General features: G+C 52.8%; 1 protein-coding gene across 7 annotated transcripts in view; it reads right to left on the bottom strand.

Annotated features, from left to right (window-relative positions):
* Pkd1 (polycystin 1, transient receptor potential channel interacting) overlaps positions 1 to 19,042 on the bottom strand; it is a 52,313-nt gene that overhangs the window by 14,426 nt on the left and 18,845 nt on the right. For 2 of the 7 annotated variants that reach the window (XM_036197070.1, XM_036197071.1), the window contains exons 2-25: positions 17,574 to 17,645; positions 17,393 to 17,464; positions 17,052 to 17,221; positions 16,127 to 16,798; positions 15,829 to 16,012; positions 14,267 to 14,487; positions 13,891 to 14,006; positions 13,265 to 13,391; positions 12,739 to 12,974; positions 11,518 to 12,270; positions 10,241 to 10,372; positions 10,133 to 10,138; positions 9,857 to 10,032; positions 9,373 to 9,506; positions 5,146 to 8,768; positions 4,820 to 4,969; positions 3,705 to 3,848; positions 3,342 to 3,621; positions 3,060 to 3,273; positions 2,824 to 2,983; positions 2,368 to 2,520; positions 1,229 to 1,373; positions 521 to 1,141; positions 50 to 206 (exon numbers count right to left, since the gene is read on the bottom strand). In XM_036197070.1, coding sequence (XP_036052963.1) covers positions 50 to 206; positions 521 to 1,141; positions 1,229 to 1,373; positions 2,368 to 2,520; positions 2,824 to 2,983; positions 3,060 to 3,273; positions 3,342 to 3,621; positions 3,705 to 3,848; positions 4,820 to 4,969; positions 5,146 to 8,768; positions 9,373 to 9,506; positions 9,857 to 10,032; positions 10,133 to 10,138; positions 10,241 to 10,372; positions 11,518 to 12,270; positions 12,739 to 12,974; positions 13,265 to 13,391; positions 13,891 to 14,006; positions 14,267 to 14,487; positions 15,829 to 16,012; positions 16,127 to 16,798; positions 17,052 to 17,221; positions 17,393 to 17,464; positions 17,574 to 17,645 — 8,718 coding nt within the window. The remainder of the gene's footprint in view (positions 1 to 49; positions 207 to 520; positions 1,142 to 1,228; positions 1,374 to 2,367; positions 2,521 to 2,823; positions 2,984 to 3,059; positions 3,274 to 3,341; positions 3,622 to 3,704; positions 3,849 to 4,819; positions 4,970 to 5,145; positions 8,769 to 9,372; positions 9,507 to 9,856; positions 10,033 to 10,132; positions 10,139 to 10,240; positions 10,373 to 11,517; positions 12,271 to 12,738; positions 12,975 to 13,264; positions 13,392 to 13,890; positions 14,007 to 14,266; positions 14,488 to 15,828; positions 16,013 to 16,126; positions 16,799 to 17,051; positions 17,222 to 17,392; positions 17,465 to 17,573; positions 17,646 to 19,042) is intronic. The other 5 variants (XM_036197074.1, XM_036197073.1, XM_036197076.1 and 2 more) reach the window with 3 other exon arrangements.

Raw genomic sequence — 19,042 nt, 5'->3', positions numbered from 1 at the left:
CTTCCCCTCTGCAATCCCCACTTCTGTGGTCCCAGTGGGAGGCACTCACCCTGGGGCAATGAAGAAGGTGTAAGGCCTGTGATCAGCACCCTCAAGCACCTCCAGGCTGATCCTCCTACTGGCCGAGCAGTTGTACTCATTGGGCTGGGGCACAGAGTGCAAGTAGACAGCCAGATAGGGCTCAGGCTCCTCAGACAGGTAGCGCTCTGGGGGCCACATACACAGTTTCAGACACCCTCCACAAATCTCTAAGGACACCCTGCAAGTTGTTGTCATGGGGCACAAAGGCCACCTAAGCAGAAGATTATAAGAACCTCCACATGGAAGTGAACACATGCTTCTCTGTGGCTATAGGTATATGTATGGGCTTTATGGAACGAGGTCAACAGGAAAACTGAGTGTTAGCCAGGTCCCCAGGACCAGTGACTGTAAACTTAATGCTATCTGCTTAAATACCCCCTCCCCAGGGACAAAGACGGAAGAAGAACAGGCAGGTCATGTACCCACCCCTAACACCCACCATTAAGCACTGTGTAAGTGATCCTCAGATGTAGCCCAGCTTGAGGGTTGCTGTTGTCTGCAGTGACCACAGCACTGACCGAGGCCTGGGGCTGTAGGATGGTAGAACCTGCAGGGTTGTGGGAGCCCTGGGCAGCCTGGTCTAAGTTGTTTGGCACCTTCACTGTGATGGCACGCTCTGAGGCCAGCCGCTCAATAGGGATCTGGGTACCAGTCTGCGTCTGGAACGCCATAGATGCCACTTTGGTGGAGACAGTGTAGTTGCTAATGTAACCAAAGGGAAAGGGGTTGGAATCCACAAGGAAGATGAGTTGCACTACATCACTGAGGTTGGACAGGGCCCCACTAAAGGCCTCAGGAATGGAGAAATGGCAGCTGGGTCCCAAGGTTTTGCCATAACACAGAAGGCTGAGTGGGTCTGAGCGCTTGCCCAGGGCCACAATCTCCTCGCCCACCAGGGCCAAAGGCTCCTCATTGAGTACTCGGGAACGCATAAGGATACACATGAGGGCTGACGAGAGGTTGTAGGCCTTGGATGCCACCATCAGTGAGGGCGGCTCAGCCCCCAGCTCCAAGGGCTGTGGGCCCTGCATATCCAAGCTGGCCAGGTGGATGAGGTCACCTGGGACAGGCAAAGAAGTAAGGGAAGTTGAGAAAAAGTGGTAAGAGCTGGCATGGGGGCTAGGGAGTGGAAGGGCAGCTTGTGCACCTGTGATATTGAGAATGCTGTCAGCAATGGCAGTGGGTGTTACGGTGCCCTCAGTGGTCTCGGCTTGCAGGATGCGCATCATGCCCTCCAGCTTCTGCAGCATTGTCTTCAGGCATGGACGGCACATGAGCTCCCTACTGGACACCTTCGAGGGAGATCAGCAAGGCCTCCAGACCCACCCACAGCACACAGACCCACGATATCTATGGTTCCTACCCCCACATCACTAAATGGCTCTCTCCTCACACTGGCTGGGACTCTAGGCAGCTTCCTGCCTCTAACCTGTCTTCAAGGCTTTGTTTGCTAAGACTTCCTTTATGTATGAGAGTGCTTTGTTTTCACCACACCAGCAGAGGGCAACAGATCCCCTACAGAGGGTTGGTAGCCACTGCATAATTGCTGGGACTTGAACTCAGGACCTCTGGAAGAACAGCCAGTGCTCTTAGCCTCTGAGCCATCTCTCCCACTTCCACTAAGACTTCTTCTATGACTCCTCCCAACGCAAGCATACAGCCAAGTTCTTTCTGGGGCCTCCACACTAATCCACCAGCTATCTGTTTCCATGGCTAAAAGCTAGGCAGATGTCAAGGCCTTGGCTAGAGTCCAAATACAGATATACTCAAGGGCACAGCAGCCACATGGTAAGTGACCTCTACCCAGAGCTCTCTGAATCTCTGTCCTCTGAGGACTTGTCTGTTCTATTGGTCCCTATACTCACCCCCATCCTGACAGGTACCTTCCTATCAGATATGGGTCATTTGGCTTACAAGTCTACAGCTTGGAAAATAGCTACCTCATAGGTCACTAATGCCATGTCAGGTAAGCCCAGTTAAGTGGGGCATGACTACAGGCCTGCTGAGAGGGCACACAAACCTGGACTACTCTTTCCATCCAGACACCCTACAGGCACCAAGAGCATGTGGCTCATACTGGGAGACAACAGGGAGGCTGCACACAACTGGCACAGGCCACAGAGCCCCTAGCCTGGAAGCCCTACTCATGTTGCACTGGCCCAGTGCATAGTGTGTAAGGCTACACCTGTCTTACCATGCACGGGGCCAGTGCATGGTGTGTAAGGCTACACCTGTCTTACCATGCACTGGGCCAGTGCATGGTGTGTAAGGCTACACCTGTCTTACCATGCACTGGGCCAGTGCAGCAGTAATCTGCTGGATATCATCCACAGTGTTGACCCGCAGGGAAATCAGGGTCTCTGTGATGTTCTTTCGCATTTGGGCTCGAAGCTGCTGCTCATGGCTGGGCTCTGATACCACATCTGGAGCCCGCTCATACTGGAGGAGACAGAGAACATACAAGAACCATGAGAGGAGGGCAGGCCTCCCATGACCTTTAGGAGGGGGCTAGAGTACAGTTTTGAGGCGTGGGCAGGAATATGAAGGTCACAGATACAGGGTTCAGGGTATCAAGAGGGTCTGTGGGAAAGCTGACCTTGGGAAGGGCCTCGTATGCAGTAGCTACGAAGGGTAGGCATCAGCATTCAAAGACATTGGGGAACTTTATTGGTTTGAGGTGCATGGTTTCTGCCCACTCACAGAGCACACCTGAGGGATCCTTTTCTGTTCATATGCACTGACCTCATTGAGCACAGTAATGAGGGCTAGAGAGTACTCGATGACATGCTGGGGGTCAGCCTGCCTCAGTAGTCCAGGCAGTACACTGGCAGTCAGGCTATACAGCCAGGGTATGAGGTCTGCAGGATTACCACTGGGTTCTGGCAGGACAATAGTCAGAGACCTGGAGGGTGGAGTAGACAAGTAGACTGTAAGCAGGTGGTGGTCAGTTTGTGTTCCCTCCCCAGGGTTCAGCTCACCTGTTGAGTGCAACCACAGCAGCACCAAACTGGTCTTGTACAACCACAGCCAGGCCCACCACAAAAAGAGGCCCGAATCCAGGAGGCAGGACAGCACCATAGGTGGAAAGACTGCCTTTATAGATGCAAAAGTCCTCACAGTAGCTCTGGCGACAGCGCCTCAGCAATAGGGCATATACCAGTGGCGCTCCACCATCTTCTGCATCACGCCAGCCTATGGACACACTGGCATCAGTACAGAATCCAGGCCCACACCAGCCTCTCCAGGTAACCCACACTCACCTGTGCATTCAAAGTGCACCTTGGTGGTGAGGCCACGAACAGCATCCAACGGGAACAGGCGACAGGAGCCTCCAAGTGGAGGGCGGTTGGGCGAGAGGCGGATGGAGGCACAGCCCTCCTCCTCGCCTGAATGGCCCAGCACAGTGAGTGTGAAGATGTAGCCCTCCCCATCACGAAGTGCACCCCGCCGCACCACCAGATGCATGCCAGTGCTACCCGTGGATGTTGTTGTCTCATCCAGCACCAGAGTCTTATTGCTAAAGGTTCGTGCTGCCCAGCGCTGCATGATGAAAGCATGGAGGACAGGGTGAGAGTGGGGTCCTGGGCACCTCCCCAGGAGACTTGCCTCTGACTGCTACTCACCCCCTGCTTGGAACCACTGCTGCAGTTATCACAGTGACCCTCCAAGTACACATAGGAACTGCGGCTCACTCCATACACAGCCTGGGCCCTGCAGGACACACACTCAAGAGACACAATGGGTACTCGCCCACTTCGGATCAGCACCTGGAAGAGACAAGAGTGTCACAGGAGGCTCCACCCACCTGCATGCCCAGAAAGCTTCCTAAACTAGGCCACTCCTGTTTGGCCTAAATTCCAGGTTGTACCTCTGAGTAAAAGAATCAAGTGGGCTGACCAACAAAATCCAGAAGGACCTGCCAGCTGGTTTATACCAGGGACTTGCTGGCCTGGCAGGAGGAAGCATGGGAAGGAACCACTGATGGTACATGATGGAAGCAAAGCACCCAGGAAGTCAAGGTTAGTTGTTTTTTTACAGAGTCCTGTCCCAGACATGCTTGCTGACCTGGGTGAGCTCAGTAGTCAGTCTGCTGAGTGCCCTCTCCAGAACACCTGACTAGGTAGGTAACCTGAGAAGGTCTGGTGCTGGGGAGAAACCTCAATCTGAGATACCAGAATAGCCCAGCACCCCTCCACACACACTGGCAGGATCCATCCCACAGCAACACAAGTGGCCATTGCACAGTGGCTCTTACCTTTATGGACCATAAAAGTCCAGGGCAGATGTTTGAGCAAGAACTGGCTCACTGCCCCAGAAGCAAGGATAGGCTTTGTGGATAGGTGCAGCTCTCTAGGTGGGCAAAGGACTTAGTCTCTCACTATTTGCCTTTTGTGCTAGTAGCATGAAGTTTGATAAGAGCAGAACCCTTGGTCCTGCCTCCCTCCACTCCTTAAGTGCTAGAATCACACAGCAGTGTGCTGCCATGCCTACCTGTCCTCCAAAATCTCACACTAAGTTGTGTCCTGGATTTTCAGATAGAAGCAATGCTAATTTGGTAATTTTGGTAAACTAAGTTGGTAATTTTGGTAAATTAAGTTGGTAATTTACCAAAATCAGCACTAGGTTAGAGAGAACTCACAGCCCCTGGGGATACTACAGCTATGACTGACAGAAACCAGGTTGGAGCAGGTAATGTCCTGGTGTGAGGGCACACTGAGAGGTGTGGGGCACAACCTACCGTCTGGTTGGTGGCTTCCTCCTTCCGGCCTGCTTTCCACACTATGAGGTTGAAGGTATATTCCACACCAGCTTCTAGACGCTCCAGGGGGATGGTAACCATACTGCTCCCACGGGGCCCGAAGTTCAGCACACAGCCACCTGCCTCACTCTATGACAGCAAATAAAAGAAATGGGTATAAGACCTCTAACTAGTCTCCTAGCTTAGAAGATCTTTTCCTGTGCTAGGGCTAAGACCCACCCCAAGAATGATCCAAGTACTGGACATGGATGCATGAGACAAGAGGAGGCAGGGAGGACCTGTCACCTTAAGTCCCCATGGCTGACCTGTGTTGAAGCCACGCAGGCCCAATGGAAGTTGAGTGGCGTCTGGTCACCATCCTCCAGATTAGGGTCATAGGACTTGCTCCCATCCAGCACCAAGTCCTGTGTGTCTGACCATACCCGGTATGAGCCACCTTCAATGATGGGTACCAGACGTTCAGCAGCGACTGTCACGTTGGCCTGGATGCTCCGTGCCAATGGTGTATCCCCAAACGAAACCACAAACACAAAGCAATAGTGGCCCACAGGCAAAGCCAGCCGTGGCACCACCAGCTGGGGCCGGCTCACATCTACACCAGGAAGTACCATTTGAGCCATACGTCCTGGCCGTTGACAGCTGGCAGTACGATATATCTCCCATCTGTACTCAGTTTGGTAGGAGACACAGTTGCGCAGATCAACATGGGCCTCCAGGTAGTTGCGCTGCGAACGCCGCATCAGCACCTGCAAAGGCAGTGCCACCTCCACCTCGGGCTCCCTGCAGGCCAGCACCTGGACAGTCACTGTGGCCTGCGCCACAAAAAAACTCACTAGGTTTGTGGCATTCACTTCTACACGGTAGTCCCCAGGATGTAGGTAGTAGTGGTCAGCCCAGGACACATCTGTATCCTGTACTGGAGTCCCATCCCCAAAGTCCCAGTGGTAGGTTACACGCCGGGAACTGGGACTTGTAGCAGCCTCAAACCGGGATGAGCGGTTAGTAAAGCAGCGGCCACTTTGAAGTTTTACATACTGGATAATATCCTGGACTTCCACCATTAGTGTTAGGTTCACACCACCCAATTCGTTGAAGGCACGCACATGGATCTCCAGTAATCCTGCAGCCACGGGTGTGTAGGTCACATCGCGACCCGACAGAATGACCAATGAGTCACCCTGAACCTTTTGCAAGGAGAAGTACCAGGCATAGGCAACCCGGGAACCCCGCTGCACCCGGGCTGTGAAGTTCTTTTCAGTGCCTGTGGCCATGCCTGGCTCACAGCAGTTGGGTACCTGCAGCCCAACAACAGCCTCCAGCACTAAGATACGAATTTGTGCCTGGGCGCGGCTCACATGGTTCTCAGCCTGCACGTTTACCATATGGTCTCCGACCCGAAAGAAGCTATGGGAGAAGTGGGGACCAGGGAGCACTTCAGGGATAGACCCGCCAACCTGAAGTCGGAAAGTAACAGCAGAGCCAGCAGCCAGCAAGATTTGAAAGTGGACTGGCTGCCCAGGTGCCACCACCTTGCTGCTGGCCCAGAGTACCAGGCTCACAATGGGCTCCTCTACTGTGAGATTGTACATGGCTGAGGCCCAGCTGACAGCATTAGAAGCATTAAGCTGCACAGAGAAGTTGCCAGAAGTGGGGAGGCGCACAGCAATGTATTGGCCGTGCTTATTGCCACCCGGCAAGGCCCAGCACCAACTCACATTGGTACCTGCAGCCACCTGACCCCAAAAGGGTACAGTGGAGCCAGCCGCCACAAAGATCTTATCTGGCTCACTGGTTCTGATGCTCAGGCCACCCACAGGCACCTGTATGGCCACTTCAATTGTGGCATTAACTGAACCCAACTGGTTCTCAGCTGTGACTCTGACCAAGTGCAGGCCAGCTGTAGCAAAGGCATGGGTGGTAGATGGTGTCAAAGTCTCCCAACTCAGTCCTTCCTCCAGGTACCAAGTATAAACAATACCACTGCCACCAGCCACTTCAGCACCAAGGGTGACGTTTACATTGACAGCCGCTGGATTGGGGGATGCAGATAGGATTAGACGCTCCACAGGCTCCACAAAGTCTATGGTGCGGTTGGCTGTGGCACTGCCCAACATGTTGGTGGCTCTGAGAAGGATATGGTAGGTGCTAGCCTTGAGTGCAGTGAGCAAAAAGCTCTTGCCACTGCCAGTGAGGGTGAGGCCGCCATCCTGCTGGGCTGTCCAGCTGAAGGAGATGTTGGTGCCATCCCTAACTGCAGCCTGCAGCTGCAGTGTGTAATTGGTGGGGAAGCAGCAGCTGCCACCACCTCCCACTACCTGCAGCCCCTCAATGAGCTGCAGAACATAGATAAAGATGCTGTCCTGAGCAGAACCCACCTCATTCTCCGCTGTGACAATAATATTAAAAGTACCCACTGAGCGGAAGGTGTAGGAAATAGTGGGGCCACCTGGAATGGGTGTACATCGGTCACAGAGCACCCAGGAGTAGTGAACATCACTACCCACCTCCAACAAAGTGCTAAAGCTTACACTGCCATTTAAGGGCACCACTGTGCGGCTGGCACTGACGGTAAGCCCCTGCACACGCTGCTTCACTGTGATGTTGAGTTGGGCCTCACTTTGGCTCACCTCATTCCACCCAGACACCCTGACAGTGAAGTCACCAGTGCTGCTGTAGATATGGGTGACCTCAGGGCCCTCTCGCTGGCTACCATCTCCCAGTTCCCACAGGTAGGTGGCAGGGCTCCCACTGCCCACTGCTGAGAACAGATAAGGCTGCTGCAGCTCCAGCACACGGGACCCATTGATCCTGATACCAGTGACTAACACAGGTTCCTGTACCTCCACAAAAGCAGAGTCATTGGTAGCAGAGATGTTGTTGGACACAGTGACTACCACCAAGTAGGAGCCTGGTTCTCGGTAGATAAATGTCACTTCAGAGGCCCCAGTATGGGTGTGGGTAGCATCTTCAGTGCCAAAGTCCCAGGTGTAGTGGTAGGGGAATGGGGGCCAAGAGTAGGCAACCAGCCAGGCTTCATCCCCAAGCTTCACAAACTGCCTCTCAGGCTGCAGGGTGATATTGCGTATCTCTGGTTCCACACAGATGCTGGTAAAGTAATGCGCCTTGTTCACATGGCTTGAAAGGACCAATGCCAATGGGAACGTGCCACTCCGAGTGAAGTTGTGTGTCACTATTGGATGCCCATAGACAGTCACATTGGAGGAGCCATCCCCAAAGGTCCAATCAAAGAGATAATCGGCAGGGTTCCCGGTGACATGGGCCATAAGCTGGGCACTGGGCTGCGTGGGGATGCAGGTAGAGGGTTCTATGCGTAATACCTCCAGGACAAACACTTGCACATGCAAACTCTGGGACAAGTGGCCAACAGGACTGGCTGCCACTACTGTCACTGTGCAGTTCTGGGCCCGCAGATACACGTGTTGCACTGTGGCCTCAGGGCCTTTGAATACTGTGCCATCTCCCATGTCAAATGTCCATGTAATGTTGTCACCTGACTCCACAGTAGCACTGACTACCATGGGGGCTCCCTGTTCCACAGATGGGCTCAAACACACAGCCAGACCACGCAACTCTTGGAAGACATGGATGTCTACATGTGCTACCACACTGCTCACTGTGTTGTTTACCTCCAAGATGATTCTGTAGGTGCCCGTCATGATGTAGGTGTGGTTGAGTGCTGGTTGGCTCTGTATTAGGACAGGGGATCCATCCCCGAAGTCCCATGTATATAGCACACCATCAGCTGAGGGCAGTGGGTATGGGGAAAAGGTGATGGGTCGGCCGGCCACCAGGATGTTGCTGCTCATGCCAATAGCCACACTGGGGAGCACGGTGCGTACACTCACAGGCACCTGCTGCGTCAGGTTCTCATAGGTATTGAACACAAGGACGGTCAAGTTGTACTCACCTGTGGAGACAGGCCCAAGTGGGACTTTCTGCTCACAGAATCCCCACCTAGCACCTGTTACTGCATGGGGACAATCTTTCTCAAAGCTTGAACAGCTATGCTCTTGGACCAGGCCCAGAAGGTGTTCATACCCAGGCCATGAACAGGTCAGAGCACCCAAGAGTCCACAATGAGCAAGATAATGGACAAGGCTGTTTCTCAGGCACAACTGCACAAGGGTGAACCCTGAAGTGAATACCAGCACAAGCAAGAGGGAGTACATGGCATGAGTGTCACATGCCAAGTGGTGGAGTGGGGATATTACAGTGTGCAGCCTCAGGAGCTTTTGAAATAATTAATTACACAATGACCCCATCCTACTCTCCCCAAAGGGCTGAAAATGAAGACTAGAGGACCCCGTTCCTTGCAAATTTAAACTGAGGCCTCAGGGAGCCCATCAACCCGCCCTGCTCCTCAATGTCTAGGTGCTCTCCTTTACCCAAGTAAGGGCTGTTCTCCACTACCAGGCCAGGCTGGGTCAAAGTGGCAGCGATAGGGAGGGTCACACCCAAGGTAAACTGTCATCTAAATGCAGGACCTGAAAGGCAATGGCCCCACCCCTCACCTGGGCTGGCATAAACATGCGTGGTATTGTGTTCCACCAGCACCTGGGCAACTGTGGGGTCCGGGACCTGGAAGGACTCGTCGTATGGAGGCTTGAACTGGCGGAGTACCTGCTCCCCATCCCCAAAGTTCCACCTGCCAGGGCAGCAGGCAGACAGTGAGCAGGCAAGATGAGTAGATAGGGTGACCCCTGGCTCTGAATGCAACTTCTACAAACCTTCTTTCCTGGTTCATGGTTCAAGGTATACTGTATATTATATACTGTATACTGTATATTGTATACTATATACTATATAGTCTATTATAGCAGACCTCTGCCCCTCAGATGGTCCTACCCACCAGTACTCCCAATAGAAGAGGAAACTGTAGCTCTGAGCCAGGATTCCAGGGTAAATGTTAGGGGCTGAAATGAGAACCTGATGCTAGTACCAACCCAGGCCCTGTTCAGCCAGCCACTCCCCGTCTCTAGGCCCAGAGGCACTCACAGGAAAGCCACCTCCACAGCTGAGTCCACCAGCACACCACCCGTCAGTACCAATGTGGCATTGGGAGGCAACACAGCAGGCACTGCGGATACCCACAGCCCCCGCATCTTGTTCATCCGCTCCACAGTGACATTGTAGTTCACGGTGACGTTGCTCACATGATTAGAGGCTGTCAGCTGAGGAGACAGGCATCAGTGGGTATGGCCCAGAGGCAGCAAGGACAGACCAATGGGTGAAAGGCCTCGAGCCCCGACTCAGCAGCCTCCCCACACTCACCCACAGCTGCAGCAGGGTCCTCAGGGGCAAAGCAAAGCAGAACAGAAGGCAAAGTGAGCACCCAGATACCCCAGGACCCCACGCCTCCCTCCACTGGCCCCTGCCTACCGAGAGCTTGAAGATGGCAGCAGTCTGGTAGATCACATTGAAGACAGTATTGTGGAAAGTCAGAGATGGCTTGTCATCAATGGTCCACCGGAAGGTCACATCTGAGCCAGCCTCCACCATAGGGCTATACCGCTAGGGAAAGGAAATGACATGGGCCAAAGCTATGACTTTGCCCCAGCCTGGAGCTGACTCTGTCCCTGACCCCATCTGTCCCCCTCAGACTTACTGGAGAATTTTGTGTGTGTTGCAGAGTGGACAATATGGGTCTACCAGCTGAACCCTGATTGTAAAACACCCATATTCATAGTCTCAGATGTTGACCCAGGTCAATGCAGAGCAGGTGTATCCATAGAGGAAGCCAAAGTATACAACTGGACAAGTCATAGGAGATGGACAGAAAGGACCCCCCCCCCCCCCCTCCCTTTTTGAGACAGGGTAACTTTCTATAGCTTTGGCTGTCCTGGAACTTGCTCTGTAGACCTCAAACTCAGAGATCCACCTGCCTATGCCTCCCAAGTGCTGGAATTAATGGCAGGTGCCACCATCGCCTGGCTAGAAATGGCCCTTTCAGTGAGTGCTAGTGCTAGGGCAGACATGCCCAAGAAGAGGATGGCACCATCCTCCTAGGGTACTAAGGTAGTTGGCAGATACCCTTTGAGGCTTCAGATCCCATTTCAACAGGCACATGCATCAGGTAGCTACAAGCACAGCAGATAGCCCAGAAACACATGGGGATTCATGGAGGCTCAGTGAAGGATGGGGTCAAGTGTGATGACATGTTTCATAAACCCTGAAAAATCTGAAGAGTAGCCTGGTGGTGGTAGCTCAGGCCTTTAATCCCAGAGGCAGGTGATCTCTATGAGTTTGAGGCCAGCTTGGTCTATAGAGCATGTTCCAGGACCCAGGACAGCCAAGGCTACACAAAGAAACCCTGTCTTGAACAACAACAAACCCCAAAGCCTGGAATAGAAAACCACCTGAGAGAGTCTGCAGAGCAGCTCTAGCTGTGCCCTTCAGTAACTTACAAATTTCTAAATGGTGCTGGGGTGCAGCTCACGGCAAAAGAATCAGCCTACCGTACATGAGTCCTTAGGGTCCATCCCAGCACCACTAAGAAGAGAGACAATCACTAAGGAGACAAGGGCTCCCCAACAGGTCTCATGTGGAAACCATGCAATAGAGACTGTCATCCCTGGAGGACAGCTGAAGAGCTTCTTCAGTGGGAGGAGGCTTCCTGTTTTCATCATTTAGAAGGCTAGGTTGCTGGCCACACTTACCACTAGGATGCCCTGCAGCACACGGGCCTCAGGGCTTGGCACAGCACGAAGGCCAAAGATGGGCTCCTCGGCTGTCACCCTCAAGCTGAGATTGGCCTGGCTGGCTCCATTCTGTGCCACAATCTCCACTGCATGATCCCCTTCCGTGAGCCTGGGCAACATCAGCACTGAGAACAGGGTGCTGTTAGACTCTTCAGTGCAGTCTTGCTGGAGAATATCCATCTCAAGAGGGCAGGCATCCTCAAAGGGAGCACTAATGTTGCCCCCAAACCAATGAGCCGTGGCGGTGGCATTAGCACCAGAGTCCACCCGAAGCACCAAGGCTGAGCCATTGGTTGGTACGTAGAGGTGGCCATCAAGGGAAATAGGGTGAATGACTCTCAGCCCAGCCACTGGGGAGACCACATTGAAGTTGCAGGACAAATTGTGCCTGGACACACTGTTGCCCACGGTAGCCCGGACCTCATAGCGCCCAGGATGCTGTAATCCAGGGTTAGACTCAAGGCCCAGCAGGGGGGTGAACTGCTCTGTGACCAAGAGCAACTGGAAGGAGCAGGCAGGGCCAGCCCAAGCTTCTTCCAGATGGGTAGACAGGTGAGTCAGCCAATTTGAGGCATTGGTGGAAAGGTACAGGGCTTGGCCAGGACAGCTGGAAGCCACGGGACAGTGTAGAAGGGTACCTGGGCCAGCATCATGCTGTATGCCAATGAGGTCACCAGGGAGCACAGGGACATCCTGGCCATGGAGAGTGACCTACAGAAGAGGGAACAGTATTGTGTCATGTCCCCATGATAAAAGACTATAAATTACCGAGAAAGAGCAGACAGGATGCCCATCTCAGGTCTCAGCATTGTCAATGGTACTTACTGGAGTACCTGCCCCAAGGCACTCATGGCTAAGGACATTGTTAACACAGGGGACGTAACAAGAGTGACTACCACAAGTGAGAAAAATTTTCTCAGGGATATAAGGATAGAAAGCAGGTAGCTGCTCCAAGGGAGAGCAAGAGATCCCCCTAGAAGACACAAGGACAGAGGTCCTGAAAAGGAGATGAGACGGGGGCTCTGAAGCAGGATGCAGGCAAGAGCATCAGGGCAAGGCTGTTGGGCACACACAAGAAGCCTGCAAGGTATCTGGTGAGAGACCAGGATCCTGGGCAAATAGGGGGAAGTGGCCTCAGGAATAGGTCAGAGACATACAGGCCCACACCAGGACACATACCAAGTACTGTGTGGGAGGCCCTGCAGGCACAGAGAAGAGGAACTCCTTCCATAGTGTGTAGTTGGCCCTGGGGAGTCCCAGACCTGCCATGGACCCATTCACGCAGACGTAAGGGCTACAGGAAGCATCAAAAGGTGCGCAGACATTGGCTCCGGGACACCAGTGTTCCTCGGGCACACACTTGGGGGCCAGCTCAGTCCTGTTGTCAGGTTCACTGCTGCCTTCTGGGGCCACTGCTGGAAGAGGAAGGATGTCAGGAGCCTAATTCACTAACAAGCTACTGTTAAGGATGCCCCACTTACTCACTACGGACCTGGACAAGCAGTTCCTCAGTTTCCATTACCACTCTCCTGCCACTAGACTTATGCCCAAGCAGGCACTACCCAGTCTATCTTTGGACAAGGGAACAGGGTTGGCAACTCCACAGACCCTGTCATCAGTCTACCTTGAAGCTGGGATCAGAAGGCATGAGAGAATTCAGATAGCACACCTAAGCCCCCAACTCCTATCCCTTACAGAGCCCCACCTGCTTCTCTCGAGGGTCGATACACCTGCAGACGCAGCTGAACAGGCCTTTCAAGCTCCACAGTCTCAAACTCTGCTGCAGTGAGAAAGGCTTCACGGCTAGGGCTCAGGCCAGGGAACACCATGACCTGGAGGAGATGGGACTGCCTCAGCTCAAAGATCTATTCCTTGGGGTATAAGCATAGGCCCCTCAAGGCCACCATTAACTTCATTTCATATCACTTGAGAAGAAAAATCAGAACAAAACCATCTGTGAACAACAAGAAGGCTGAAGCAAGGTCATGAGTTCAAGGCCTACTTTACACAGCAAGACTTCTTCAGAGAATGGAATTAGATGCTTGTCATCTCTGCCCTCTTGAGTATTTTTTTAATGTCATACTGGGCACACCAACAATCTTAACAAGCTCTATCAAAACCGACCTGAGTGGGGTTTTTTTTGTTTGTTTTGTTTTTGTTTTTAAAGGGTTAGGGTGCTAGGAACTGAACCCAGATCCTGCTAGATACCTGCTTTACTGCTGTGCCATATCCCCAGACCCCAAGATGATTTTTAGAGACAGTAATGCAAGGCCTCTGGGCCTGCAAAAATGCAAGGCCTTTAGGTTCTAGAGTACAAAAGGACTGGCCTACCTCCACAGGCTGCAGGGGGCCCTGGAGAGTTTCCTGCTGTGCCAGTGGATGCAGGGGTCCAGACAGGCCTCCACCAGACACTCCCACAAGAAAGCTCTCAGCATCCCACAGAGGCCCTAGGGGTGGTAAGTATGCAGTGAGGTGCCAAGGCCAGGCAGGGGTGACACTGGGGAAACATCCAGTTGGGGCTGGACCTAGTGCTGAGTCACCTGGCAGAACCATCTGGCCCCCCTCATCTTGTTCCCTCTGTCTTTATTTCTTCTGGTTCAGCCCCCACCCAGGCACAAGAGCACACATTCAGCAAATACATGGTCAACACTGAGCCTGAGAAGACAAAAAGAGGGAAGGGTGGTTCCTGCCACCCAGCTGTCCATACCTCCAGGTCTCAGCTCGCAGACATAACTATGTGGTGCCGAACACAGGTCTGTGTTGCACTGCCCAGCTGGCCCCAGCCGCACACAATGCTCTGCTGTGGCTGGGTGTGGCTCCCCAGGCAGCCAGTTCTGGCAGCTTTCCAGGCTGAAGGCCTCACCCTGAGGATCCAGGCCTTCCTCTGCCCCCTCCACAGATGAGAAGCCAATCCATACATCCAGGCTCCTGTGGACAGATTCAAGGGAGGACCAGGCCATCAGGAAGTAGCTCTGCCTTACCTCTAGTGACACACTTCTCCCAACACCCTACTAGATGGGCCATATCACTCTCATTTTCCAACCTCAGGAACATTACCCGTCAAGGACCACAAACCCAGGTCCATAAGCCACATTTAACCAGAATCATGTGTATAGGACCAGCTCTTCCTGGAGACCTCAGATTTGGCCCAGCATCATGCCCTGAAGGGAAACTGAGTGCTGCAGCAGAGGACCAAGACTGTCCCGCTTATGTCCTGATAGTTCTACCAAGGCAGGAAGGCAAGGTCCAGCCCCAACTGGATGTTTCCCCAGTTCTACCCTTCTACAGGCAAGGGTTAGAGGTCCATGGCCCAGCTTGGGCACAGGGACATACATACACAGGAATATATATGCACACGTACTCACAGTGGTGCTCAGGTGTAGGCACAAGCCTGAATGCACATACCGGGAAGGAGTCATGATGGAGCCCTGGTTCCATGTAATAAGGACACTGTCACCCACTAACTGGATGATTCTGGAGAGGGTCCTTAACCACTCTGCAACTCTATTTCCCCTTCTCAACACAGGGAATGTGAAGGATGTGAGTAAACACCCATAAGACAGGAGTTTCCACCCCACCCAGGGAACAGATCCCAAGAGAGGTGAAGTGTACCCTTACTGTCCACCCTTGACACAGAGGACTGACTGTAGGGCCTCAGAATATGTCCCAACAAGCCTGGACAAGGCACAGGAGCCTGACAGGCTTTCCAAGGATGGACAGCACTGCCACTCACTGTGTATGAGAGGGTGGTGAGCATAGGGGTATGAGAAGGAGGAATTATATCCTGGTAGTGACCAAGAACTAGTACAGCCGGGCAGTGGTGGCGCACGCCTGTAATCCCAGCACTCAGAAGGCAGACGCAGGTGGATCTCTGTGAGTTCGAGGCCAGCCTGGGCTACAAAGCTAGTCCAGGATAGGGTCCAAAGCTACAGAGAAACCCTGTCTCAAAAAAACAAAAACAAACAAACAAACAAAAGAACTAGTACAGCCAGCAGGACCCAGGGCCCTCCCCTAGAGGGGACAGGAAAGACAAGAGGCCCTGGACCAAGTTCAACCTGTGACACTTCCCCTAAGAGAAGCAGGTTCCCATCCACATCCACCTTTACACACGCAGAGCTGCCAGCAATGGCCACCAGTGGGGCAGGACACAAAGGCCCAGCTGCTCCCAGCTCAACCTCTGAGCCTCTACAGGCCTCAGGCTCTGCCCACACCCAGCATCCTCAGCAACCTCCACCCACTTTGGCCTTTCTAGAGTTTGGGGACAGGTACCTGGTAACCTGAGAGACTAGGAAGTGCTGGATAGCAGGACTGTCCACCATAGCAAGAGCAGCTCCAGCCCAGGTCCGGCATTGCTCCTGTGCTTGCAGCCAGGGTGCCTTCTCTGCCACCAGGCGGTAGCAGTGCCCATTGCCAGGGAAGATCTCTGTGTCCGAGGGGCAGAGTGGGTGTACCACTAGGGGATGGTAAGCAAAGACCACGACATCAAGTATGCCTGAGGCTGGAATACCAGGCTATACCCTACCCCAGCACAGAAGAGGAAGCATGAGAGGTGAACCAGGGCAAGCACCTTGGGCAGGCTCCTTCTCCAAGGCCAGGATGCTATAGGTGACCTCGAGGGCTGAGCCTCCTTGGTGCCGTAGGCCAAGTTCAAGGCTCTCGTCACTGTGCACAGAGGATGGGCACACAAGCTCCAGGACAGCAGGTGCTGCTTCTACTTGCACCTCTGTCTCCAGCAGAGCTGAGGCAGTCCCCAAGGCCAGTACAGCTATCACGTGATAGCTCCCAGGCAGCACATAGGAGTGGGTGACAGCAGGGCCAGCCACGTCCACCTCAGGGGAGCCATCCCCAAAGTTCCAGCGTGTGGAGCTGATGGGCAGGGGAGAAGTGATGTGGAAGTCTGCTGGCTGGCCAGAGGCCAGGGGTCCATGGGGCCCCACCAGGGCAGCCCCAGGGGATGCAGGAAAGACGTGCTGGAGCAAGGTGGGCCCCCCACAGGCAGAGCTGAGGGACAGTGAGAAGCTGGAACACCAGGAAGAGCAGGCTGCCGAAGTGTTGGGGGGCTGGCCTGCCCCACAGAAGCACTGGCTCTGTTCTGAGAGCGCCGCAAGGCTCTCCCCAGCGGAGAAGCAGAAGGCACTGCAGGCCTCAGACTCCAGTGGTCCCTCATGAGCAAAGTAGAAGGGTACTGCTGCCGCTGCACCTGAGCTGTTATCAGGGAGGCAGGCCACATAGTCCTCACCTGGAACAGACAAACACACTGGGTCCCAGGGACTTACCTTCTCCTGGCTGCATCATTTCCTCACCACTTTCTTTAAACTCCATGGCAGAGCCCCCCCCCCCTCCAAAGAGGCCTTCTAGACCCTATCTGGCCACTGTCTTCCCATGAATGCCTTTCCCTGGGCCTCATCTGCCATTCCACTCTCCCTGGATCCTGCTCAGCAGGGAAAAACAATGTCATTCTTGTCCTCTTGCCCCACATCCCCTGCACTCACCACAGGCACTGTCCAATAAGGGGAAACTGAGGAGAGGTTGGCCGGCCAGTGGAATGGGCCCCCTGCACGTAGCTGCCTCGGGCTGCACTACATGTACCCGTCGTTCCTTTGCCCAGCGTGGCAGCCACACCAGACCACAGTTGCACTCAAATGGGTTCTCACTCAGGTTTCTGCAGGGGAAGGGCAGTGTGGGGTACCAAGCCAGCAGGGATACAGATCAGCCTCCCACTGCCCACAGCTCTCAAAACTGGGAGGGGTAGGGAACAGGGCAGGTGGACAGAGGAGGTGTTGGGGACAAGAGACCAGTTACTGATAAACACACTAAAAACAAAGCAACTTACATTTCACTTAAATTAAATAAATTAGCAAACACTCCTTCTTCTAATGTAGAAATCCTATTGTTGCTTATGTCCCTGCAAAAAAGAAGGATAGGAGGAGATGTGACCCTTTGGTGACAGGTAGCACTTCCTGACTGCCCTGAGTAACCTCTAGTATGGCAGGTATAAAGGAAGGGACACTCACAGCTCCACCAGTGCTGAGAGGTTCACCAGGAGCCCGATGTCCAGCGTCTGGAGTAGGTTGTGGGACAGGTCTCTGAAGAACAAGAGATTGTGGTCAGGACAGGAACTCTGGGCTAGTTAAAGGCATACTTGATTCTCACCAGGAGCTTCCCAGAATTCAAAGCTATAGCTTCTCAGCCCTAAAAGCCCCCCATTCTCACAGGCCCCAAGATGGCTTTTCTTGTGAAAGATAAGGGGAAGACTTAATCTGGGGCAACTGATACAGAACAGCTATGGACCTCAGAATTTTGCCAACACGTCAGCCCTGCACTGAGGACACAGCAGGGCTACACAAAATAACTGACCTAAAAGCCCCCATGTGGCCTCTGCAGCGCTTCTCCCAAAGGAGAGCCTTGGGTTGTCTCCAGTACAACCGAAGAGTCCCACATCATCAAGGACTGGTTACTTACACCCTTTACATGAGACTCAGGGTTCACCAGGCTGGGGAACCTAGTTGGTAGTAGAAGAGAGTCTTCAAGATGTGTCCAAGATGCAGTGGGGACAAAGATGAGATGAAGGAGAAAGAGTCCTGCTTGACACCCCATACACGCCACAGTCCTGGTGATGGCATACACCAGATCTCCCTAAACAAACTATCAAAAACTCTCAATTCAGAGCTTGGGAGATAACTCAGCACTGTTAAAGCACTTGCCTCAGAAGCAAGAGGACTGGAGTTCTGATCCCCAGAACCCTCATAAATGCTGGCTAGTGAGACGAGCTATACTGACAAGCTCGAGTCTGATTGAGATCTTATCCTTTGAGACAATCACTGGGCAAACTTTAGTGAGACATTTCACTATTAGAATAAGAATTTGTACTGTATCAAGCTGATGAAAGAATATGCGGGCTGTGTTTTCAGGGGAGGAGGCTAAAATCTTTTTAGATTATGGATTAGCCTTTAGAAAAATGTCTGCCATAAATCAAACAGCGAAGAGGAAGATGAATAGGAACCTCACACAACTTAAGTAAAACACAGCTCTTTGGGGTTGGGGACTTAACTCAGTGGTAGAGCACTTGCCTAGTAAGCGCAAGACCCTGGGTTCGATCCTCAGCTAAAAAAAAAACATAGCTCTTTGAACAAATGAAGATATGTTTCTTCTATATCCAGAATCTATTCAATATTTATATGTATAGTTCAGCTATTATTTGGCTTAAAAGGGCTTATTTGGAAATGTTATCATTTTTACTATTTTCTACAGAGAAAATATTTTCCTATTTCAAATAACCCTGGACTTTTGAATTAAAACCTGTTTTTATGTTCAAGCTATCTGTGTATTATTTCTCCTGCAGTTGTATATAAAATGTTTTTACATTCAAAAAAGGGATGCCGGGTGGTGGTGGTTCACACCTTTAAACTCAGCACTCGGGAGGCAGAGGCAGGTAGATCTCTGTAAGTTTGAGGCCAGCCTGGGCTACAGAGTTCCAGGAAAG

Source organism: Onychomys torridus, chromosome 8, assembly GCF_903995425.1.
Source record: "Onychomys torridus chromosome 8, mOncTor1.1, whole genome shotgun sequence".
NCBI classification, from domain to species: Eukaryota; Metazoa; Chordata; class Mammalia; order Rodentia; family Cricetidae; genus Onychomys; species Onychomys torridus.
This window is presented reverse-complemented; position numbering and strand designations above follow the sequence as displayed.